The 23,567-nt window shown below is 45.1% G+C and overlaps 11 protein-coding genes across 11 annotated transcripts; 5 read left to right on the forward strand and 6 right to left on the reverse strand.

The window, feature by feature from the left end:
- Nucleotides 1-224: 224 nt before the first annotated feature.
- N7484_008127 (uncharacterized protein) lies at nucleotides 225-1,203 on the reverse strand (the record flags this gene model as incomplete). Its single annotated transcript, XM_057118514.1, has 3 exons — nucleotides 225-257; nucleotides 318-743; nucleotides 814-1,203. The coding sequence occupies 3 exons, from the start codon at nucleotides 1,201-1,203 to the stop codon at nucleotides 225-227; spliced, it is 849 nt and encodes a 282-aa protein (XP_056971549.1).
- Nucleotides 1,204-1,805: 602 nt separating this feature from the next.
- Nucleotides 1,806-2,066, reverse strand: N7484_008128 (uncharacterized protein; the record flags this gene model as incomplete). The annotated part of the gene is made up of 1 exon (XM_057118515.1): nucleotides 1,806-2,066. One exon carries the CDS (start codon nucleotides 2,064-2,066, stop codon nucleotides 1,806-1,808), a length of 261 nt encoding a protein of 86 aa, XP_056971550.1.
- A 1,200-nt stretch (nucleotides 2,067-3,266) lies between these two features.
- Nucleotides 3,267-4,691, reverse strand: N7484_008129 (uncharacterized protein; the record flags this gene model as incomplete). The annotated part of the gene is made up of 1 exon (XM_057118516.1): nucleotides 3,267-4,691. One exon carries the CDS (start codon nucleotides 4,689-4,691, stop codon nucleotides 3,267-3,269), a length of 1,425 nt encoding a protein of 474 aa, XP_056971551.1.
- Nucleotides 4,692-6,663: 1,972 nt separating this feature from the next.
- On the reverse strand, nucleotides 6,664-7,157 carry N7484_008130 (uncharacterized protein; the record flags this gene model as incomplete). The annotated part of the gene is made up of 3 exons (XM_057118517.1): nucleotides 6,664-6,699; nucleotides 6,766-6,817; nucleotides 6,865-7,157. The coding sequence occupies 3 exons, from the start codon at nucleotides 7,155-7,157 to the stop codon at nucleotides 6,664-6,666; spliced, it is 381 nt and encodes a 126-aa protein (XP_056971552.1).
- Nucleotides 7,158-7,421: 264 nt separating this feature from the next.
- Nucleotides 7,422-7,810, reverse strand: N7484_008131 (uncharacterized protein; the record flags this gene model as incomplete). The annotated part of the gene is made up of 3 exons (XM_057118518.1): nucleotides 7,422-7,505; nucleotides 7,555-7,680; nucleotides 7,748-7,810. 3 exons carry the CDS (start codon nucleotides 7,808-7,810, stop codon nucleotides 7,422-7,424), a joined length of 273 nt encoding a protein of 90 aa, XP_056971553.1.
- A 1,537-nt stretch (nucleotides 7,811-9,347) lies between these two features.
- N7484_008132 (uncharacterized protein) lies at nucleotides 9,348-11,663 on the forward strand (the record flags this gene model as incomplete). Its single annotated transcript, XM_057118519.1, has 4 exons — nucleotides 9,348-9,486; nucleotides 9,544-9,712; nucleotides 9,761-9,918; nucleotides 9,964-11,663. The coding sequence occupies 4 exons, from the start codon at nucleotides 9,348-9,350 to the stop codon at nucleotides 11,661-11,663; spliced, it is 2,166 nt and encodes a 721-aa protein (XP_056971554.1).
- A 49-nt stretch (nucleotides 11,664-11,712) lies between these two features.
- N7484_008133 (uncharacterized protein) lies at nucleotides 11,713-12,155 on the reverse strand (the record flags this gene model as incomplete). The annotated part of the gene is made up of 2 exons (XM_057118520.1): nucleotides 11,713-11,910; nucleotides 11,964-12,155. Coding segments are annotated over 2 exons (390 nt in total), but the record flags the coding sequence as incomplete, so codon positions are not given.
- Nucleotides 12,156-14,696: 2,541 nt separating this feature from the next.
- Nucleotides 14,697-16,982, forward strand: N7484_008134 (uncharacterized protein; the record flags this gene model as incomplete). The annotated part of the gene is made up of 1 exon (XM_057118521.1): nucleotides 14,697-16,982. One exon carries the CDS (start codon nucleotides 14,697-14,699, stop codon nucleotides 16,980-16,982), a length of 2,286 nt encoding a protein of 761 aa, XP_056971556.1.
- Nucleotides 16,983-19,785: 2,803 nt separating this feature from the next.
- N7484_008135 (ferric reductase family protein) lies at nucleotides 19,786-20,872 on the forward strand (the record flags this gene model as incomplete). The annotated part of the gene is made up of 2 exons (XM_057118522.1): nucleotides 19,786-19,983; nucleotides 20,036-20,872. The coding sequence occupies 2 exons, from the start codon at nucleotides 19,786-19,788 to the stop codon at nucleotides 20,870-20,872; spliced, it is 1,035 nt and encodes a 344-aa protein (XP_056971557.1).
- A 77-nt stretch (nucleotides 20,873-20,949) lies between these two features.
- On the forward strand, nucleotides 20,950-21,162 carry N7484_008136 (uncharacterized protein; the record flags this gene model as incomplete). The annotated part of the gene is made up of 1 exon (XM_057118523.1): nucleotides 20,950-21,162. One exon carries the CDS (start codon nucleotides 20,950-20,952, stop codon nucleotides 21,160-21,162), a length of 213 nt encoding a protein of 70 aa, XP_056971558.1.
- Nucleotides 21,163-22,024: 862 nt separating this feature from the next.
- Nucleotides 22,025-23,420, forward strand: N7484_008137 (uncharacterized protein; the record flags this gene model as incomplete). Its single annotated transcript, XM_057118524.1, has 2 exons — nucleotides 22,025-23,073; nucleotides 23,132-23,420. The coding sequence occupies 2 exons, from the start codon at nucleotides 22,025-22,027 to the stop codon at nucleotides 23,418-23,420; spliced, it is 1,338 nt and encodes a 445-aa protein (XP_056971559.1).
- Nucleotides 23,421-23,567: the final 147 nt, after the last annotated feature.

A 23,567-nucleotide genomic window follows, 5' to 3' on the forward strand; every position in this document is an offset into this window, starting at 1 on the left:
CCTCAAAGGTGAAAAAGAAAACCTGCCTTCACAATTGAATTCCAATGACACCATTTCAAAAAAAACTAACAAGAATGCCAAACATGATTGAGTACGAACAGCTAGCCTGCAATACATGTTCGAGTCTTGCAAAATCCTCTATGGCTATCGGGTGAAGAGCCGACCTTTCATTGTCCTTCCAATGATAACCTGACACGTAAAAGCCCTCTGAATCGAGACCTTGTTTAATCGCCGCCATCGAGTAGTAGTCCTTGGCTCTGTATAAAAGCTTTGACATTATTAATGCACTTTCTTTTTGAATTTCGCTCTCATCATACCTTGATAAGATTCATAAGTTTTTCTCTCATCACCGGGTCAGAAGACAATGATTTTGCTGTGAAACTCAGAAACTGAGACCGGTGCTTCATTATCTTCAACAGTTGCTGAATAGGAAGACCGTTGAGATAAAGGGATTTGACTTCTTGAAAAGTCCGATAATCTCTCTTAACCATTTCTCTGGCAATGTTTCTCGTCGGTTTCTCTATATCCAAGTTGATATCAATCAAGTCCTTTAGACTAACTTCAGAAAGTGGGCAATAAGTATGGATGTAGTTCAGCTGTCGTAGCAAGTCCTTCACCGGTAATGGTTGGTTAAGGATTCCTCCTAATGGTCCCTTAATGACATCGTAGCTAGTGAGCTCAAAGGGAGAATATATTCCCTCTATAGCACAATCTACCGCATTTTTTAACGTGTCGTATATGAACTGATGAGTTTTGTGTTTTTGCTTATGCAAAATTAGTGTTTATATCACAAGATGCGAATTTGTAACATACCATCTCCAATTCAAGTTCATAATTAGAAATTCTGCTCAAATATGTGGTACCAAACACAAACTGACTGAGCTCGTCCATCTCCCGATTCAAGGCAGTAATATGCACTGATGGTATCTCGAGAGCCAATTGGATCCATGCAGAAAGGGGCACACGGTCAATGATTTCCTTCCCTATCTTCCTATGCTCCTCAAAGCTGGAAGGTATTTGAGGCTTTTCTTTGAGTAAAAGGATTCCGCTAGAAGCAGCACGGACTGGCACTCGATCTGGAAGTTCAATCCCAGCTTCATCGAGAAACTGTTGATTAAATGGGCGAAACTTGCAAAGAAGTTCTCTCTCCGCGCTTTGAGGGCCGTGGAGGATTTTCAAAATATCGTTCTGGCGCCATGACATAGCGCAGTGAGGATTTATATTTTCCATCGTTCAAGTGCAATCCAAACTGTCTGGCGTACATCTGGTTAATGTTTGGTATCACGAGACTGAGCTCGGGCTATACTCACTTCAAATTTCTCAAGGCTTGCCCATTTATAAGTAAGGAACCGGCTTAGATCGTAAGAATGCTTTAAACATTTGGAATAAAGCTCAGAGGCATATCGTCGCCCTTTACCGGTCAGCTAAAAGCTTGCTTCCAAGACTAAGCTATAGAGTTTAAGGTATCGAAGGGATCGCGGGTCGCTTTAGTAGAATATTTGCAATAATTGGGTTGTTCGATTTGAAGTGCAAATTTAGGTGTTTTCCCCGTAATATATCAAGGTTGATCGATGATATGACAGGAGTAGTGTACCTTAGAAATAAAGTATGTTTTTTAATGTCAACATTAAGATGCCAGGATTCATTATAGTGGCACAAAAAAATAGATTCTGCTCAAATTAACAAATAAATGGCATCTAGTAGAGCTTCAAAAGTGCAACTGTGATATCCCCCATTTCCATCTCCTCAGCAGGTCTCAGCTGCCATGATTCCTTAGCTTCATGCGTCCTGGTGTTCACAGACATTCACTCCAAGTCATGATCATAATCATTCAATTCACAGTCCTCATGAGCACAGTCCTCATGAGCACCGTCCTCATGAACACCGTCCTCATGAACACAGTCCTCATGAACACATCCTTCATGAACACATCCTTCATGAACAAAGTCATTTGAGTCCAAGTCCTCATGATCAACATCATTCAACTGACAGTCTTCAACACGGGCACCCGACCCCAAGTCCTCATGATCACTGAAATTCGGCCCCAAGTCCACGAAGTCCCCCATCAGTGTTCTCTTGTCAGTTTCCGTCCCGATCGGTCTCCCAAGAATGATGATACTGAGATAATCTCTGGCATGTGAAACACGGTCATTGAAATAGGTACAGGCCACAGGAGTCCATTTCATAAGCGGCGCCAGTTCTTGCTTTTCGCTTATCAATCTGCAGACTTGTTGTCTCAGGATGTAGCTCAGTTCTTCGTACTGGCTAGATGCAGATTGCGTGTTTGCACGATAGAAAACCAAGTTACTCAATCTGTCTTGTGGCGTTGGTCTGAAACATCTTTCCACTCGTTTCCAACTAAGTGGTTCGCCGAATATTTCATATTGATAAAATATGTAGGACTCGAAAATGTGATGGTTTGTTTGTGAATCCATATTTCAAAGATGTTATGAAGAACGAGGGCGTCCTCTTGAATTTGTAGGGTATATGGTTGAAGTAAGGGTTGATATCAAATTTGGATCGCAGAGGGTGGAATTTACCTACTTTTTATGCAGGCAGTACATGAGGAGGTCTGATCAAGATACCTCTATCATTTGCATCTAGCCTAGTGCTTCCCAAATTGGAAGAAAATTATAAACCTTCTGGATAGTCATCTACTCAGCCATCCCCTTTGGCCAGGTTTGTCTTGGACTTCAGAAGAAAGACCATCGAATAGCACATATTAGGAAGTCAACCATCTAACTTTGCTAGGCTTTAGATGACCTTTCTGTCACTTCGATGTAGATGAAATGCAGCACGTATTATGGAAATACAATGGTATCAAATTTAACACTCCCCGTCTGGTTTCAAACGTAAAGGGCACCGTCTCTTTCTCTCTTCTCTCGCTAATGGCAATTAGTTGCGCTTCACGATTAGGGAGAAATTAGACTTACGTGGCGTAAGGACTCTTGGATAGATGTGCAACAAATAAAGCAGGCTATGATAGTCACATAGAGTATCAAGGAATGCCATAGAATAGCACCAAAAAAATCGAATTCTTCGTTTTCCATCACGAAAGCTTGTTGGTTCGACATTTCTGGCTTTGTCGAAAGATTCGGTCCTGGCATTCAAAGGTTTGTCATTCTTAGGTCGGTCACTAGGTAATGACTTTTCGGATAAGTTTCAACAAAGCATAGGTTTAGGTGGGATGCATTAGTCGTGAGATAAAACAGGAGAGATAGAATTTTGAACTCAAGCCCTAGTACCTTTAATATATGACTAGCTAGTTAATGCAAATTAGATACATTAGCCACTGCCTTGAATGGGTCATCGTTACACTGCAAAAAGTATTCTTGAAGAGCAGCTGGTGTAACCGTTCTATGAGGAACTTTGTTCGCAAATTCGGTGGCCAGCTTAACAACATTTTCTTTTGAATCGTCAAAAAAGTGACAGAAATATCCTGTTATGGTTGATGCATCAGGATTTCCAAATTCAAATTTTCGGTCCATTCGACCAGGTCGAGTCAGAGCAGGGTCAAGTTCTGCTATGACGTTTGTCGTGGCCACAAACAAATGACCTTCTTTGGTACCGATCCCATCCAAAACGTTCAAAACAGTTCCTAGAGTTACCCCCCTCTGATGGGATGTCGGCTCCATTGTGCCTACGTCCACTGTACTTACTTGTCTTTTGATCCCTGCACTGTCTATATCCTCAAGAAGAACCAGGCAGCGTTCAGGAGCGGATGGCAGTGTGCGAAATAGTTCTTGAAGACCGTAACTGTCAACAGTGGCGAGGTTGATTGTGTAGATAGAAAGTCCAAACTTAGCAGCAAGTGCGCGGCAGAGGCTGGTTTTGCCAGTTCCCGGAGCGCCATGAAGGAGATAGCTTCGCCGATAAGGAACACCGCGTCTGCGATATGATGCAATGACATCTTTACTGAGAAATAACTCCATATCCGACACGATGTCTTGTTTCATACTTTTGTCCAATGCTAGACTTTCCAGCATTCGTCCGTTTTCTTCACTCATTTTTCGCCATTGCACGTCTGCCTTTGACTGATATCCATTCATAATCCTCACTTTTCCGCTTTGGGAATCAATGTTGACCTTTTGAATGGTTTCCATGAGATTCGTAAGGGCGCCTTTGCTCCATGAGAAATAATACAGTATGATATTCTCGGAATTCCGGCTAAACGGATCATTGCGACTATCCTGCGGATCGCGATATAGGGCAAACCAATGGTTTTGAAATCGAAAGAATTGAAGACAACTCTGTCCTGGGGTGTAGCGAACTTTTATCACTTTTCCATGATACACTGGATCATCGATATCCGCAAACTCAGGCGCAATGTCAATGTCCCAAAGATATCCGAACGGATCGTTAGTTCCGACGATCCGAGAGCTTGACAAACTGTGGAATTCGACAGTCGACATCCACTTCGTGATTTGAGGGTACAGGTTGTTGCGATATTTTATTTCAGCGGAGGAGATGAATACTTCAAAGCATGGTTTTAGAGCCGCGAAAGTCCTTGGAAAGATGAATGTCAAAAGTGCAGGCATGGCCAACAGAAGGCAGACGTGAACAGAGTAGGAAAGCAGGTCAATTCCAAGCATAAATGAGATAAGTCGGATCAGCTGCAAAATGCCTGGGGAGAACGTATGAATGATCGGTGTAAGTGCATCGTAGATAATGTTTTCTTGGTGCTCTGTCATTGTGGTGGAAGGAATAATGGTTTTTGAAGGATTTTTAAGTATGATTTGGAACGGCATTAAAAAAGGAGTGGGGTATGTTCGACTTTATACCCAGTCACTTAGACTAATCCACAAACTGGGCTACTTTGATAAGGTAGGAGACCCATGCTGACAGCGCAAGTTCATCTGAGGATCTGATTTTTTCTTCTCCTTCTCGATGGGAATGTTTGTAAATCAAGGCTCCTCCCTCCATGTTTCAATTGCCTCTTCTCTTGGTTAACCATTCTATTCTTAGGCTTGAGAAAATGTAGAGGATATGGCTTACACCTGACTGGTATTTTATTACGCAGAAAAGAGAAAAGAATATATCAAAGTATTTAGATGAAATCATGTGGAAAAATATAGGAGTTCAACAATGACGTGAGATTATTTCCAAGACCCGATCCTGTCGCTCAGTTTTTTCTATCAGCTTATGCCCGATTTCTGGAAGGGAGAGCTTCAAGTCCCAATAATTCCAGTGTTCGCGATGAGGTACGATGCTTTCTATCAGTGCCACCGTAGGAGCACTACCACCACCACTAATTCCAACTCCATGCCTATGATATCGAACCTTTTGGTTCAAACTAAGCGCCATTTGGGTAACATCTTGTTCATATGTCGACGAAAAATGGCCGTTTAACCATTGATGCTGAAGTCGATCTAACCAGGACGGCGCGATGTTTTCACGCAACCCTTGGAAGCCAGTCCTCGCCCACACAACAAGGTAAATTTCAGCAAGATGAAACGTAATTTCTTCTCGCCGAAATATTTGTCTGCAAGCAGCAAACAAGGTATGTTGAATTGGGATATATTGTCTGCCCGATGTGTCGGGTTGGTGAATAAGAACAGTATCTACCTGATTCATTAGTACAAGTAATTGAAAGCATATAATATGTGCTTACCTGGAGTAACTGGTGTTATCTCTCGAGAAGTAGCAAAGTGATCAATAGCGACTCCCGGCTGCACAGGCGAAAAAAGTGTTGGCGTATTAGATTCTTCCCAAATAGACCAGTCCACGTCTGTGCAATAGCCTGTCAGTTTCTATGGTATTTGCATGATATTTCCTTACCTTGAGCTTCTTCGGTCTCTGCGACAACAGTGGCAGTTTCATCAAATACGTTCGCCTGTGAATGGGGATATAAAGATGACGTAGTCATCTCTTCCTAAGGACTCACGTCCAGGAGAAGTCCTGGTTCCTAGGCTATGGGTTTAGAATGTACTCTGGTGTGGAGCGACTGGTTGAACAGAGGGTGCGAAGCTCTATTAAAAGAGACAATGAAATTATCAAGTGGCTAGTCAATTACTCCATGTCAATTGACCGAGAAATCCAGACTGGTGAATGTGGCACGTGCAACTTCCGGGGACGGAAGGCCCTGGAAATGCTCGATTGGATATTCGCCAATGGACATAGTGTCAAGGATTATTTCTGGGGAGCTGGTAATAGAGAATGTCGATGATCCAAAATTCTTTTGAGCATCAGGAAATGTGGGATACTGCGAATTTGCTAGTGTATGAAGCGATGAAGGTAGACATCTGTATTTCTTTCAGAGCTCGGCGAATGGAACATCGACACCTTCGATTTCAACGACAGAGAATCCCGTAGGAAAGATATCGCACCTGAGGCTCGTTATGGATAGATTTACCGCCAAGGATGAGATGGATGTCATATATTCGTTCACTGGGAAACTTCGGAACAATAATCTAGTTGACTAAAGTACCCTTTTTCTATGCGTTCCCATCGCTTTCCTATTTCTGTTTACCTACTGAGTTTTGAGCCTACAGAATGCAATTTCTTCCACTTGAACGCAGATTTCATTTGCCGTCTATATTAAGGGCAGTCCGTACCTTTATTAACGGCATGTCACTCTTCTGTATGTATATGTTCTACACAAATGTTAGGATTGGCAATACTGGACGGGACTATGTAAATAAAAAAAATGTTAAACAAATGCATCTACATAACGGATTCAATGATGAAGACCACCAGGATCTATCAGTGTTTAATGGGAGCAATTTCATGTCCCCATGGATATAAGCCGTCTGTGATTTGCCGAACCTTTTGTTGAAAATTTGTAAACCAGGTTGATTCCCGGTAACGAGCAAGCGTCCTAGAGGGAAATGAGCATAGCGATAGATTATAAGGATTCTCACGTACAGCTTCCCCCCCCCCTCTCGACGAACGCGGTAAAATTCATGCGGAAAATCGCCCTCGACAGGACCAGAAAATTTAGCCGTCTCAAAATCAATGACAACGTGAATTTTTGGGTCGATTTGGGGAATATCAGGATTAGGAGGTTGAATGTGAATGAAATGATGATTCTCGTCCAAGTGTTGCAACGAGTGGCCCATTTTCTCTAGATACAATCGAACAGGTTCGTAAGGATCGTTGTAGTTCATATCCGCTTCTTGTAGTCGTAGGATGACTCGCTTGGCTTGGTCCATGTCCATTTTTAGTAATAAAATAATCTAAAGTTCAAAGCTGTGGGCGCCAGCCGTAGTTTATAAAATGGGGTCCAGAGGGGCGGTGTAAGTAATGCCGAATTTTTCAAATACGCGTTATACTACTCAGTTACACGTGAATATTAGGACGATTAGTCATTGAGGACGTGAATAGTAAATTGGGGTTGAACCACTTACTTGAGGAATACGAAGTCCATATACAAAATGACCTGTTATGCATAGATAGCCTCGCAAAAAGAAGAAAAAATGGATCTAGTAGTTGATACCAGAATCTTTAGGTCGTAGAGAAAGTTGAACCAAGCAGTCAGTCATCTCGATGCCAGGTAGATACAAGGCCTGAATCAGATTAGCAACTTGATTTATTACGTTTTCAATGAACGCTTACCTCAAAGAATTTCCAAAATTTCAGAGCCCTGAGAGCTTGGTGGTGTTTCGCCCAGGCAAACGGCGCATTTTCCCTCAAGATCTCGATCTTGCTCATCAACGTCTCGTTCCAGATCTCGTAGGTGGCCTGAGGGAGGTAGACATGGAGTTTGACCAGGGCGCCGAAAGGCCTCTCCACATCGTAGAATGCCTACCGCAATAGCATGGCCACAGCCCCTGGGTGCAGGGCGATAGGTCTTGCACCTATTGGAGCACATGTCTGCGGTCGCTGAGGTTGTTTGACTTTCATGGCATCAATTTACCTGCTATCATTGTATTATATATGCGAAGATGATCAGGCAGCCAAATGGAGGATATGTTCCAGATCAGGCCTGCCTAAGCCCGATTTTCTCGAATACTGAAATCACACGTTGCCAATCAACTATACGATTTCTAGACTTGTAGTTGGCAGTCAATTATAAATTTTATCTCAGGATCGGCGTGTGTATAGTTTAACTTGTTTGAGATTTACAGCGGTCTACAAGCCTCCCTGGTTCTAGACTCATTAGATTTCTTCCAAGTGGCGTGAGCATGCTTTTGGCGCATATTGCCACGTCATGATACAGATGAAATTAGACTAAACCTGATCAGGGATGCCAGCATTGCTGGCATCCCTGATCAGGTTAGCCCCATTCTGGGGACGAGACGCAGTCAGGGTGATAGAGTGAAAATGATAATTTTGTGTTCTCTCTATGGTACCCAAGAGCGTTGACATTTCTTGGTTTGAAGTTCTGAATGAGAAATGACGCCTGGCGTCATGGCTCTTTGTGAGCTTTGAAATCCTCCAACGTGAAAAGAGATGGCGGCGAAGACAAACATACTCGCAAATAGAGAGGAAACAAGGTCAGAACATTATGAATGGAAGATGTGATAAGGGTTTTGTAGTGTGATGAATGTGCAGCTCAGGGGCCTGTACTCGGCGCGTCGCACGGGCCCTCCTTGTCCTGGTCATTCCCTCGACTTCCCCTCTTTTGGTGAGCCATTAATGGCTGTCCTGTCTAACAAGATTTCTCTCATGTCCATCTTCCAGCAATTTCCCGGGCTACGCCCACACAAAGACCGATGGGTTTTAAGCGTCTAATTCAGTGTAAGGGTGATAACCCTACTTATATTAAACACCTCGAGATTCGACTTATTGAAATGGAGAGCGCCCACAACGCGTCTTGTTATTCGGGACCTGAAGGGAGACAGCAACAGACAAGTGAACACAGACCGTGCAAGGTCTGCCAAAACCCAACCCATTATGTGAATTATCTCAGGAGCAGTCTCGAAAAGGATTCTGGCAACGGAGTAGCCTTTGAAAGCAGCAATAGCAATCAACCGAGTCATGGTGGCGACGGATTCAGTGCATTGCAAATTATCCCATACGAACCGTCAAGGACAACATCCTCTCCGAAGAGCAATGAGTCTACAAGAGACCTATCGAACCTTTTTTCCGAGTTTGAGTCCCTGCCGAAATCTTCCAATTGGGAAGATTTGGCTTCCTGCGATAAGCTTAGACGACAAAAAATTCTTCACCAATTAATACTAGGCTTGAGTCCATCAAAAAGTAGCTCAATCGAGCTATCGTTTCCATCTCCAGTGTCCTTCGTGATCGAATACGGCAAGTCCATGCCAGTGATGTCATCAACGCGACCTAGCCCAACAAAATCGATGAAGAACCGACCATTTACATGCTTTCGAGAGCTTGTCTATTGCTCCTTATGTGCGGTTGCTGTAAAAATCACTCCCGAAAGCGAAACTGTGTATGAAGCCATGCGAAACGTGTATGGGTCGGACGCCTCTTCGCAGCGGTATAGGTCACTAATTCGCGGTGCGAAATGGGCAAATGAACTCATTTACCATCTGTCTCAGACTAAATGGGGCTTGCGTAGCTGGGATATAGTCTACACTGGTAAGTACTCCATTTTGAATCGGCGTTTCAAAGGCTAACTCTGGAAATCTTTAATAGCTGAACATCAAGTCGATTTTTTCACTCGTTTGAATGACAATTATACTATTCGACCCGATGCCTTCGTAGCGGGGTTAAAGGAAGATTTTTATCCAGATCATCCCTCAGAGGCATCAGTGCCCTTGGCAATTCCTTCAATTCTACAACGAATTTACGATGATACAGTACCGTACGTCTTCCGCTCAAAGGGTCACATATTTAGCTAATAGTGTCGCAGTCTAGGAGATATTTGCAAGATCCTAGGATATAAAAACTATGAGAATCTTGAACTTTCCGGTCTAAATGCATTCCTCGCTAAGACCAAAAAGCGGAAAGCGAGGATAGGTACAAATTCGTCAAAACGGCGCCGTGTGAATCCTCCTGTCTTGTCGGAAGGTAAGAATGACCTTGGAGTCCCCCGCATCATGTTAACGATTATAGATGACAACGATAGCTCAACACAATCGTCAAGCAGTAGCGTTTATTCATCCACACCAGAATTACCTACAACCCCTGAGATGGTTATCCTATCTGAAGAGTGCTCAACGAGGACGTCTATGCCAACGGAAATCCCTATCAGCGCCGGGATAACCGATTCGAATGAGAAGATGGTTTATGTCAGTACCCACGATACATACCTTAATACCCCAATCGGCGACCCCTCCACGTCACAGTATATGTCTCTTGATCACCCTCGCCCTAGAGATGATTCACCTCATGCTTCCTCCCTACCAAAGGATATGCGAAGTCAATTATTTCCCACAATCACAGTGGCCGAGTTTGAAGCAGACAGTCAAGGTCCTCGACCATCCGCAGCAAGCCTTCTTTCCAATATAAATAAGTTGCCAGTTCTCGAGTCACCTTCAAACCTTGCGACATCATCCACCAAAACGCCTGATCAGGTATTCCTTCACAGCACTACCGCTCAGCAAGAGACAAGAGAGAATCCTGAGGTATCCAATGTGCAGTTCGATACGGTGCACACTTATACCGAGGAAAATGACTTCCAGAGGGAGCAAGTACGTAACTTGGACATGGATCATTTCGGTGGGTGGTTAAGAGTACCGGGTGGACACAGGAGCGGACGGGTTTCAAATAACGATGACCCGTCACTACGACCGGCGAATTGGAACCAGCTGAGCATATCAGCGACCAGCACAAACGAGCATCCTGCCCCACAGCATCCCGGGAGTGATCCTCAATTGAGCGACCCTGGTCTGCCGCTTCCACCGAGAAACTGGAACCAGCTGAATAATGAGCTCTCTCCGAGTGATCCCCAGTCGAACGACCTTGGCTTGCCGTGTCTACCGGAAGAATGGGAGCAACAGTATAATTTAGCGACATTAGACTGGCATGATTCTCAATTGAACGAGCTTGGCTTGCCGGGTCCGAGAAACTGGAACCAGCCGAATAATGAGCTCTCTCCGAGTGATCCTCGATTGGACGACCCTGGCTTGCCGAGTCTACCGAAAGACTGGGACCAGCAGTATAATTTAGCGACGTTGAAGGTCTTCTGGCGACCTGGGAGTGAACCTTCATTGAACCATCTTGAATTGCCGAGCCTACCGCCAAATTGGGACCAGCTAAATACAATCGAGCTCTCACATCAACCTAGGGGTGATACTCAGTTGGACGACCTTGGCCTGCCCAGTCTACCGAAAGACTGGGACCAGTTGTATAATTTAGCGACATTAGACTGGCATGATCCCCAATCGAACGACCTTGGCTTGCCGTGTCTACCGGAAGAATGGGAGCAACAGTATAATTTAGCGACATTAGACTGGCATGATTCTCAATTAAACGAGCTTGGCTTGCCGGGTCCGAGAAACTGGGACCAATTGAATAATGAGCTCTCTCCCTCACAGCAACCCAGGAGTGATCCTGAATTGAACGACCTTGGCCTGCCGAATCTACCAACAACTTGGGATCAGTTAAATATTGAGCTCTCTCCCTCACAGCAACCTAGGAGGAGGGATCCTCAATCGAACGACCTTCCTCCGCTATTAGACTCTTTCGACAGGACTCAGGGCCATCAATCGCAGCCTTCGTTTCCACCTACATCACATATGGCCTCGGAGTCATTTCACCAGAGCCCTTTTTCTTCTTCTCATTATTCTAGCAGAATCATTGGAGTCAAGTAAAAAAATAATAAGAACATTGGAGAATAATAATCTAGAAGACTTCGATATATCAGCGAGGCACAATAAACAAAGAAGTTGCGCCAGCACCTAAAATCGGCTCATTATTGACTTGTATGAATTTCCCGCTTTTCAAAAGACCCCCAGGGTTCAGCTGAATTCCGCCAAAGAAAGGTATAAGATAGCCTTGTTTCCGAGGATTGATTATTTTCGTGTTTTTCGACCAGTATCTCAAACGTCCTTCCCAAGTCTAATAATAATAGTTAATAAGGTACCCTGAACACAAGCAACATGTAGTCCTACTTCATCAATTTTTAGCGCGACTTTCATAGAGGCAATCAACGCTGATAGCGCTTCCCCGCCATACTCCTTATTTCCATTCTCATCCTCTTCGACCGTCGTACCTTGTGGTATCAATGCCTCGATATTTTGTTGGATTTTCGTGCCGTCACGGCCTAAATCGTCGCCTAAATCATGGGACTCCATCGAGTGCGGCTATAGGTGATCAAGAAGTACTTCACATTAGCCGAGTATCACTACTGTAGTTTAAAATGCCTTACCATGGGAGAAGCAAAGCTCGAATCTTTGTTTGTGCTGTAGTTGAGAGGGGTAAGTCCAAAGTGGGGAGTTATAGCCGTCCCGGGGTTGGGCAGTAAGTCACATGACGAACGAGCATATATGTTCTTAATGGCAATGCCCCCACAGCACCTTGTATCGGATATTACACAAATATCTTTGTCTCACTTGACTGATAAAAATTGAATACTTGATAGTAATTACATATTCATTCTTGAGCCATGTGTCAGCGCATGGCACTGGTCGAATAAGATCAGAGACAAGAACATTGAAAAAGTAGCTGGAGTACGAGTACGTGAGGAAGACAAGATACATATGCTGTAAGTAGGACGGATGTCGAAGGCGAAAAGGGAGAAGAGGTAAAAAGCGCTGATCTACTCAGGCAGATCACCTGGTCAGGCTTTGATCCCATGCCTTATTCAAGCGGCCCAAAAACCCGGTAACGATTTTTCTTGAACCATTTTGTCTCTATGTTTCAAGAAATTCATAATCGAATCACGTTGAAGCTCAGCATCTCATATGAGATACCTTATATAGAATCTTGGTTGGCTAAGATTCTCCGCTTTGACCGTTGAGTCTCGTCGTTCACAAGTTCTAACAGCCCGTTCATTGGGTGTTGGGACATCCGTTTTGTCCGGATATTGCAAGCCAAACTCTCTGCATATCTGCCGTGATAGATTGCTGAGATTCTCCGGATGTGGCACGCCAGTCCACCATTTGATAAGTATTGGAGCGAGACCATAATCGCGTTTTGAGCCAATTTGGGTGAGCGTTGAAGTTAAAGAACGAAGAACAAATAGATCTGCGCTTTTCCTCAAAATCTCGGCTAGATTAAGCTGCGCACTGGCATTGCGTTCACGTGTTTGCCTTGGCATTTTCGAAAGGTCGGTGTGGATTAATCAACAAGCAGCTTTGCATCGCTGCATAATACGAGGAGACGGGGAAAACCCTTCGTCGTCCTCAAACTTTTTCCTTTCGGCTTCAACCAAATTGACTAAGCGTTTGTTGGCCGTTAATGTTATGCTAGCTGATCGTGTTTGTGGTAAGCGGAAAAGTGGGCAGATGTGGGCAGGTGTATACGCAGGAATGGGCGAAAGTGGAATTATATATAATCGGGCTTGACATTGGACATTGCCAACGAATCTCAGGATTACGCTAATGCATCGGTGACAGGCTTCCCCGCTCAGTTGATGCAAGCGCAAGCACTAGAGTGGTATCCCGGACATGTTGACGGCGCTTCTAGACCACAAGCCGTTGGCTACTTGAACCCACTTGTTTCTCTGATTAGCAATAGTCCCAACCGATATCCGCTACTCATGTGCTGAACTGATATCAGCATCGGAGCACTGCCTCGTGTTGAGGTTTGCACTTAATGAATTCAAGACACTGCGGAAAGCACGCTTCTTCAAAGTTTCACCCCTCCCCCTTTTTTTTCTTAATTTACTACACGTACCGGGGGGGGAGGGGGTCCGCGATGTGACATTTGTCTGCCGAATTCAAGCCAAGGTGTTGAGCTACGATCGATCTGATCGAGTCACGAGTCTGGTATAAGTAAGACAAGTAATCTGTTTCCTGATCCCATTATTCCAACTCATGAAGAACATTGCCTTCACACTCTTTCGCGGCAGAGTATGTGATGGTGCTATTAACCAGATGACGAGGCTTCAGTGTAGCTGGTCGGGGACCATGAACTGTAGCCATTTTTCGAATATTCGGACCTGAGACCATGCGCAATGCAGATGCATGTAGCGGAAAAGTAACTCACTAGTCTGACAACGCGGACTGTCGGTTGTTGTTCACTTGAAAGGGGGTATTTCCCTGTCCATCTGGAAAATGTTTCTCCTGCTCGAATTGAAACAAGGGGGCCGCTTTCATGACAAGCATCCATCAATCTGTACCCAGAAAGCCAAAATTGCAATCGATGGACCGCTCAGAGCCGATCGTATTGGGCCTCATAAAAGTTCACATATTATGTAACTAATTACAATAGATTCAATGATTTTGAGCGAATCACAGGCGTACCTCTTGGATCGCAGGCGGAATTCTATGGCTCCTGGGACCTCAGTCTTTCCCCAGCGATCTTTTACGGATTGCTGGGGCCGACTGAAGTGACTTCAGGAATGTATCAGCATTATTATTGCTCCTGGAGTCACAGGTACAGTTCCGAAAGGCAGCCGTAGACTCCCAAGGATCGAGTGGTGTGTCCCTGAACCATCCCCCCATCTTGTGGGTTAATTTGGAAGAATTTGCAATGGAGACTCTGAGCAAAGTAAAGATAAACGCTAATTAATAATTAACTAGTTCGTCAACTTGTTAACTACTTTTAGTCGATTATGCCTTATATGTGAGTTCACGTTGGTTTCCGGAAGAACTTAGGAAGAACTTACTTCCGGAAACCACGACCACCGATCGGGTGCTGACACTTGTGTCGTGGCATGACTCCCCTTCCCCAACAAGTCAATGGCCGACCACAGCTCTCCAAATTACAAGGATCTTTACCTGAAAGCAGAAGAGAGACGGAAACAGGAAGAAGAGAGACGGAAACAGGAAGAAGAGAGACGGAAACAGGAAGAAGAGAGACGGAAGCAGGCAGAAGAACGTGAGAAGCAGGAAGCAGAAGGGAGACGGCAGGAAGCAGAAGGGAGACAGCAGGAAGCAGAAAGGAGACGACAAGCAGAAGAGCGCAACCAACAGACCTCTTTCACAGAGCTTTTACAGCACTGCCACGATCTTCTCTCCCGCCAGTTGAGAGTCGAGACACCATCTCGCTCAACCACTGGCAATATACCCCTTCCAACCGGAAAATACTGCCCAACGCGATTGGATCATTGGACCGAATGCTCAGAGCAGTTGCTAGGGGTATACAAGTCTGTCTGTCAATATCTTCAGTCGGAGCCAGGGCAGGCGCCACGTTTATTTTCGCCTCTACCGGAGTTAGAAGGAATTGGTCGTCGATTTGCCCGCAAGCCACTCAGTAGTGAGCAAGATCTTGAGGCCTATGAGCGGTTTGGAGTGGAAGAGCATGTCCATGACATAATAGCTGAGTTGTGCAAACTACCAGCGGCTTGTGATGAGTTCGGCCTCGGTGATGGAATCCAGTTTAGCAATCACACAAATTCTTTGAGCAGGAACGAAACATTTGGAGCGGATACAAGCCAGCTGTCAAGCACACCTCACCCACGACCAGACCAGTTTTGTATTCATCGTGTCGACGGCAACACAAACACCCTCCTGACGACTGTCGAGTACAAGCCGCATCACAAGCTGCCTGTCGCAACTTTTCGTATGGGACTACGACCAATGGATTTGTGGAAGGAAATGGTCAGGTCAAATAAGATACCCACTAATCAGGATGCGAAGCTGAGGTACAATGCACAGCGGCTTGTCTGCTCTGCTATTGTCCAAGAATATCATGTTATGATTCAAGAAGGACTCGAATATTCCTACCTAACAAATGGAATTGCCCGTGTTCTACTTCGTGTTCCACAAGATGAGCCCACCACACTTTACTACTTTTTCTGTGACCCCCACAGTGAAATGGACTCAGCAGCGGATACAGTTCTCCAGCTATCAAAGACCTCTGTTGCGAGGGTTTTATGCCTTTGTTTGATGGCATTTCGTTCACCCGCACGTGGGCAAGAGTGGAGAAATCGCTGGCGTCCCGATCTTCATGTGTGGGAAACAAGCTTTGAACATACGCGTTCCCAGATCCCGAGAAAAGAATTGCAGCAGATTCTTCACTCCGATAGCACAAACCCTGAGTTTCCGAGCCCGGAGTCTGGTTCGTCCTATGAATTACCATCGTCATCTCCGCTACCGTCTCCATCAGAGGGCCGTCGAGTGCCTACACGATCTCAAACCAGCTGTGCGCCTTCGGAGATCCGACGGCGCTCTCGGTCACCTAACTCGTCCGGGTCCGACACAAATAAAACAGCTGGCCATAAGCGGAGGATTAGCCAAGTCACGCCTTCGCCGTCCGCTCGGCGATCAGATCGCCAGCAAGAGTCAAGCCATGACCAAGAAGACCATTCTCGACGCCGCGCTGCACAATTTTGCACGCAACGATGTTTACTCGGCTTGCAGACCGGAACATCCCTGGATGAGTTGTGTCCAAACGTGGACCATCATCGGTGGCGCCAAGACGACCCGACTCAGCATGCTATCTCGGTTGGAGATTTGATGCTTTCGCTGAAGAGCCAAGTGGACGAAAATATCGATCGTTGCATTCCTCTTGGCGGTTGTGGCTCCTACGGTGCCCCGTTCAAACTGACTTGCACGAGATACGGTTACACGGTCATCGGTAAAGGCACCACTTTGGGGTTGTGGAAAGAAGTTTCCCGTGAAGCGCATGTATATCAGATCCTGCGCCAAGTTCAAGGATCTGCTGTGCCTGTCTTTTTGGGAACCATTGACTTAGCTAAAACCTACTTCCTTCATGGCGCTGGAGAAATCCGCCATATGCTCGTAATGGGCTGGGGAGGTGAAAGCACCGCAACGATGGAGCTGACTCAACACCTTCGCCGCGAGATTCACAAATCGAACAAGGAAATCAAAGCTCTCGGGATAATACATGAAGATCTCAGGCGAGACAATGTCCTTTGGAGTGAAGAGCTTGGGCGTGCTTTGATCATCGACTTTCACCGTTCTACTCTGAGATGCCGACCGGCTAAGCAGCAACCGGGGGCCGCAAAACGACGACTATGTCGAGTGGAGGCAGGAGATGCAAAACGTCTTCGGGTTTCGTGATAAAGAAATCTATTTTTCACCTGTTATCTGTCTGTTACATTAGCGATCTGATTCTTGATACCCAAATTCCATTGTCACCTATTTATTTTAAGGCGAAGTGCGCTCGTTGTTCATTTGCTTCGAGGTGAATCCAGAATCGGATATACTACACGAACTGCCTGCATATGCACAAGACGGTATTTTCTTCTCTCTTGTGTTTCGGGGCTCGACTGATGAATCCGCCTAGGAGGATTTCATTATGGAGCTTCTCCATCATTGTGAGAGATGGCCAGAGCCAAAGTCTGTGTTGGTCGTCCATACTCCCCAGACCTAGATTTTATTGAGGAAATCTTCGCAGAACTTAAATCCTTTATTCGCCGGCATTGGAAACCCTATGAACAGCACCCGGATCAAGGGTTTGATAGATTACTTGAATGGTGTGTTGATATAGCCGGCGGGAAGAGGGTGCTCTTCTGGTAGAGTTCGCTCTGTGCGCACCCTTCAGCAGGGCGGCCTTTTTGTGTTCATGAGTAGTTTGGCTTCACTTTCCTTTATTTTCATGCCTTAATCTGAATTTTGGAAATCTGTTTTACCTATGTAACTAATCTGGTTCTTCCCAGTCAGTCATCAAAGCCATATCTGGGGGTGAGGCTCTTGACGGAATCAATATCTTCAAGTTTAGGCTCTTTAATGTTGCCATCGCGGCTTTCTGAATTGCTGCTGCTAGCTAATTTATCCACCATGGCCTTGCTTCCAAGCACCTCACACGGTCCAATTAAGTACAAGAAAAAGTCAAAAGTAGACCACTCCTATGCGAATTCAATTCTAGAGATTCTTTTCATTCTTCTTAACTGGTGTTGGATAGTAAGAGCCCCAAAATAGTTAGAAAAGCTGATTAAAGAGGCGGAAATATGGTAGGGTACTGCTGGGAGCTTGAAAGAAATGTCGGCTAACGTCCAATAACCAGATTGTCAAAGTTATTAAACATTTGATATTGGAAGATAGTACACGACAGCATTATCGTCCTCCTTCCCCAGTCCAGAAATGGCTTCCGAAACAAACGACATAGCACGCGAACAAGACATTTTGAATTGTTGATTGACTCATCTCCTTTCAAAATTTCACTCCCTAGAGATTATTTCCATTTCGTTCGACTGGCGTTGGAAAATAAGACCCCTAGATGAGTCAGAAAAGTTGTAGCCAGATGTTCCCACCTGCACTTACTAGTCGAGAGCTAAGAAATGACCAGAACCCGGAGGGGTCCTCAGAGAAAATGAAAACTTTCCCTGACTCTCGAATGCGTATGCCCAAGCAAACATCCGCCCCGCAAATTACACTATACTCCAGCGCCTTTTTCTCCAGACATAACTTGCGGCGGTCTCTTTTCTGTCGCAGTAGTCTTTTCTCCACGCTGGAGGGTTTTGGTTGTTCTCGAGTCATTGTCTTCGTTGGGATGAGATTGCACGTTAAAATGGATGGGGGTAGTGCCAGATTTATCTGTTCAGAAAATGGTAAATACGTGCGTTTTAAATTTTACAAAGGAGGAAATGTTCCTTTTGAATGCTCAAAGACCACGGTTTTCCCGGAAAGGACCACGGTTTTATGTCCCGCAAATGGTTCAAACCATACTTTTCTGCTGTCCCTGCAGTACAAGCAATAAGACAAATTAAATAAAATCATTTTCATGGCCTGTAAATTGGAAGGTGAGGCGAAGGTGAGAATAGATGCGGAATTGGTGAGGGTCGTGATCGGTCGCATGCTAAGTCATCCCATTTTGGAACCATGGTAGTGACATCGCCGCAGTCCCTTTATGATCCCTGCACCCCATAGTAAACTGAAACGCAGTGAGAGTGCACGCCTGCCTCCATTGCTGGGATTGCGTACCGGGCGGCGCGTGAGTAGAATTATGGGCAGGCAACCGCAGATCTCTTGGGCGAGACGCCCACTACGTTTTGTAAGGATTTTTTTCCATTTACTTGCATCAATACCATGCCCTACGACGCTTAGGCACCTTCGCTCTTTTTCTCTTTTGCTCCTTCCACGCAAATTCTTTATATCCGACCTAACACCGAATCCATTCAAAATTATAGCAGTCTAATATTATAGGTACCATAATATTTCGTATCTTGGAATTTTTCGCCCATCAATATTAAAGTCCCCCTAATATTATTGTTTGTTAATATTTATGCTCCTCAATATTTCAGGTTGGCTAATATTCAAAATCCGAAATTTTAAAGCCATTTAATTTTACATCAAATTCGATCGCACTAATCTTAGAGCGCTTTAAATCTGTGCACCTCACAACATTTTCACACCAAAATGTTTTTCAATCCAAAATAACATGCTAATTCAGTTCGGGCGCCTGGAGTATTCATAGTACAGAGATGAGTCATCCTCCTGATGAGCATCCCTGACCAGCTAGGGATTATATTATGTCAGCCTACTGGTCATTCGCAACAGAGCAAGGTCACTATAAGATGACCTCGTCTTCTTGGAATAGCTGGAGATTTTTGATACTATAGACACACTGACAATGGAATTTACATTGATCTATGCTCTTGCGGCGGGTTCTTTACTGACAACACTCTTTCTCAATCGCATAGCCCCTTCGTTTCTGAACCTAATCAGAATTCTTTCATTCCTCATAACGAAACATTTAACATATCCGTACCTATGGGGTCGCCACAAGCTGATACCTCCCTGCTCTCGAGCCGATGCCTTGTCGTGCATTATCTATATTGTAACAAATATATTCTTTATCGCTTTCAATACGCCATCAACCACTATTGCTAGAAACCGGGCTGGAACTCTTTCAGTGATCAACATGAGTTTCCTCTTCTTATCACATCATCTAGGTTTCCTTGCAGATGCTATTGGTGTCTCTTTGATGACTTGCAAGCGTATTCATCGGGCTGTGGGCTGGATGACCGGCATTCTCCTTATTTTACACATTATCATGGCCATAGTGATTGAGCAGAAGGCCTGGAGTCTTCGTGAGAAATCTAACCTCTTCGCGTTTATTGTTTGTCCTCCCTCTCTACATTGTCAATAATGTCAGACTGACCATTCATTAGGGTGCTGTGATGATGGCTGCGCTTCTATTGTTATCTTTTTCTTTCCTTCGCCGTTTCTTTTACGAGCCATTCCTTCGACTACACCAAGCCTTAGCCACAGCTTGCGTTTATTTTGTATGGCATCATCTGCCATCCGAGACTTTGCTGCCCCGGCTATATGTTTACATTCCACTTGGCCTCATTCTGCTTGCAATCCTGGTCGAGCTTTGTCTTTTTATTTTCAGGAATGGTGTCTTCCCCTCTCGCCCCTATTCTCGTGCCTCAATCAGATGTGATCAGGTTCAACAAACACTGACGCAAGGCAAAGAGTTGAAACCACTCACGGTCAGGGTTGCACTTGCCCAACCTTTACATATCCATGCGGGCCAATACATAAACCTCTGGATACCCGCGGCAAGCCTCCTCTCCTGGGTTCAGACGCACCCGTTCATGGTGACATCTTGGTCCCCAGAAAAGCAAAGCGTCCTGGAGCTTTTTGTTCAACCTCGAAGAGGGCTCACTGAGACTATTTATCATCGTACAGCCTTGGATGGGTCTACTTCCCTGACAGCATTTGTTACTGGGCGGTACGGAGTTAGTAAATCCGTAGACCATTATGAATGTGTCCTGGCAATTGCGACGGATTTCGGCATCGCGGGGGTTATATCTTACCTGAAAAAGCTTCTCTACGGGTACAACACTTGTACCTCACAAGTACGTCGTGTACATTTTGTGTGGCAAGTCCAAACATTGGGTAAGTTCGGCCTCTGTGTTTACGGCGCAAATCCATGCGATATTTACTTTCCCAGATATTGCGGTTGCGGCCCAACCACTTCTGAACAGCTTGTTAAGCGATGACGTCTTGGACGACGGATATGTGGGTTTTCTCTTCTTATTTAGACATCCTCGCGCTGATCATGAAAAAGATACTCGAGATGTCCTTCTACGTCGTATCAAACCAGATGATAGAACATGGGAAGCCATTCGGCCAACATCGTCGTGCCACCGTCTACAACGGGAACCCTCGATATGATGAGATAATATCAGAAGAGGCTTCCGGGCGAAACATCAAACGACTGGCAAGCACGCATGAAGCCCGTGGGGAGGTTTTAGTGATGGGTAAGACCTATGCCTTGATTACAGAATAGAAACTTACTTCTTAGTCTCCGCATCCCATGAGGTACGAGATCTTTCGAGAGAAATAGTTCGAAAACATCTCGAACAGAGAGTTAGGTTGTATGAGACGGAATTTCAACCTTCGTAACGAGAAAGGGTGGAGAGACGGTGGGGCCACAATGGATCGTCGAGGAGCCGGGAAGTGTTTCACTGTCGATCATTGCGGGCGTGTTTAACGATCAGCTGCAACAACACTGTTTTCTAGACCGCACAGATCTGCCAGTTTTGTTTCACTACCATTATTACAAATTTATTCAATCTCGATATGTATTCATACAAAGGTTAAGGCATTAAAATTTCGGCCTAGACGGTCGCAGAGTCCCTGTCACCCTTGTCAGGTCTCCGGCGCCTCTACTCTCTCACCTTCGGCTCACCTTCTGCTCACCTTCTGCTCACCTCCTGCTCACCTTCTAATGTACAGGCGTGAAAATAAATCTTGTTTGGGTATTGCAATGAGGAAATTCTACTTTTTGAGCCAATTTTGGATGGCCTGGGAAAACCGTGGTCTTGGAAGAAAACCGTGGCCTTGGAGGAAAATCGTGGCCATGTGGGGGCAAACCGTGGCCAACTGCTCATCACCATTTTGGTTGCGACACCAAAACGGCGCACTCTTTCAAGATGTACTTTTCGGGGAGGCTTAAGGGGCTTCTTTACTTAGCTCCTTTTTTTTGTCTGGCCATTCTTTTCATTATTCATTCCAGCTGTCTCGAATTCAGTGTACGTTCAATTCAGTTGCTGTCTGAGCAGTTTCATTGGCTATTTAGATGCTCTTGCACCACTACCAGCATTTCGCCCTTGATTTTTTTTCAGTCATCAATCTTCAACATACGCATAATGGTATCTTCCAATCCAAAAACTTTGTCCGTAAAAGCCTCCTACGAGGAACCTGCACTCAATGCTTCCGACGACCCACTTGACTGGGATTCTTGGCTCACACCAGAGGCTCTCCTCGACGAAACAGATCCGAGTCAGCTGTTACTGCAACGTACCCCTCAGCCTCATTTTGAAGTTCCAGAGATCTGCCTGCCATCTGATCAGTGCTTGCAGATGGCACAGTCCATTGACACAAACAAGAAGCCTAGAGCCACAATTTCAAGTCCAGGCGTATATGCCTTTACGAGACACGGGAACAAAAAAGTTTCATCCCTCGTCAACATCAAAAATGAACAGCCTCAATATTCAGAGTCTAATGGTGCATTTGGCCCTGAGAAGTCATTTCTCACATCACCAAATGTCGACAACCTGATAGGGCAAGATACCGAAAGAGGGCTCTCTCGCGACCCCAGGCCAGTCAACAATTGGTCTCATGCAGATCAATACATTGACTGCATTCAAAATATATGCCATATTGCAACTGGAGAGACATTGAGCCACAATCAAGCTCGAAGAATCGAAAACTGTTGTAATTGTTTGGTCACAGACTTACTATCCAACGATCCTAGTGTTGCTTTAAAGTTCTACACAGTCAATTGTCACCTGGATGCTTTACCTAGGGTTGACCTTTATGTCTTGGATTCTTCTCTGACAGCATGCGTGGCATATTTGAGGTACCTCAACTCAGTCGGCGTTTCGACTGCGAAGCCAGATGATCTGAATCGTCGCCTCGCCCAGATTTGGATCCATATTCATTTCGAAAATTATGTCAATGACTTGAAGAAGAATGAAGCAGAAGGCGTTCCGATAAACCGCCGGGGTCGGGCCGTCTCCACTATAGCCAGAGATTCTATCTTACAGGCTGTTTATGGTTCTCAATTCATGCCCCAAAAAGCCGATCGTGATTTTTTGAGCGACCAATGCCGTTGGGGCGAGCGTTGGTGGAAAGTTGCTACTTTTTTGGGGCTTGGTGTGGTTTTATTAGCTAACGATCACTTTGTAAACCATATGTAAGCTTATCAATTCCCTACGATGCTCTGGAATGATTGGTTTGCTGACTTCGAAAAGAGGCAGAAGAACTGCATTCCAGAATAAGATGGTAGATACGCTGGTCATATATTTTCTCAATCGCTACCCGGATCTAATTAGTTTTTATCGGTCTTTTGATCCTATGGCTATAGGCCTTATGTCCGGAGCTAACAAGTTCTGCTCCCGAGACCAACCAAGCATCTTGCCAGAAGAGCTTGCGGAGGACGAAGTTTCTATGTTACACAAGCAGGAGAAATGGCTGATTCCAAACCTCAAGTCCCTACCTAGACTTGCTGCTTCACGCCTTATATCTATAATGAGGTCTTAGGCAACATGAAGCCCCAGTAAACTGTTGAATGCGAGTCGGCTACCGTCTGGCGACCAGGCAAACGACCTGACCCAATCACTATGCCCCTCAAGGGTTGATATACTCTGGCCAGTAGTCGCATCCCAGATCCTGACTGTCTTATCAGTG

This window comes from Penicillium longicatenatum, assembly GCF_028827895.1.
Source record: "Penicillium longicatenatum strain IBT 33135 chromosome Unknown contig_4_segment0_segment0, whole genome shotgun sequence".
Classification (NCBI taxonomy): domain Eukaryota; kingdom Fungi; phylum Ascomycota; class Eurotiomycetes; order Eurotiales; family Aspergillaceae; genus Penicillium; species Penicillium longicatenatum.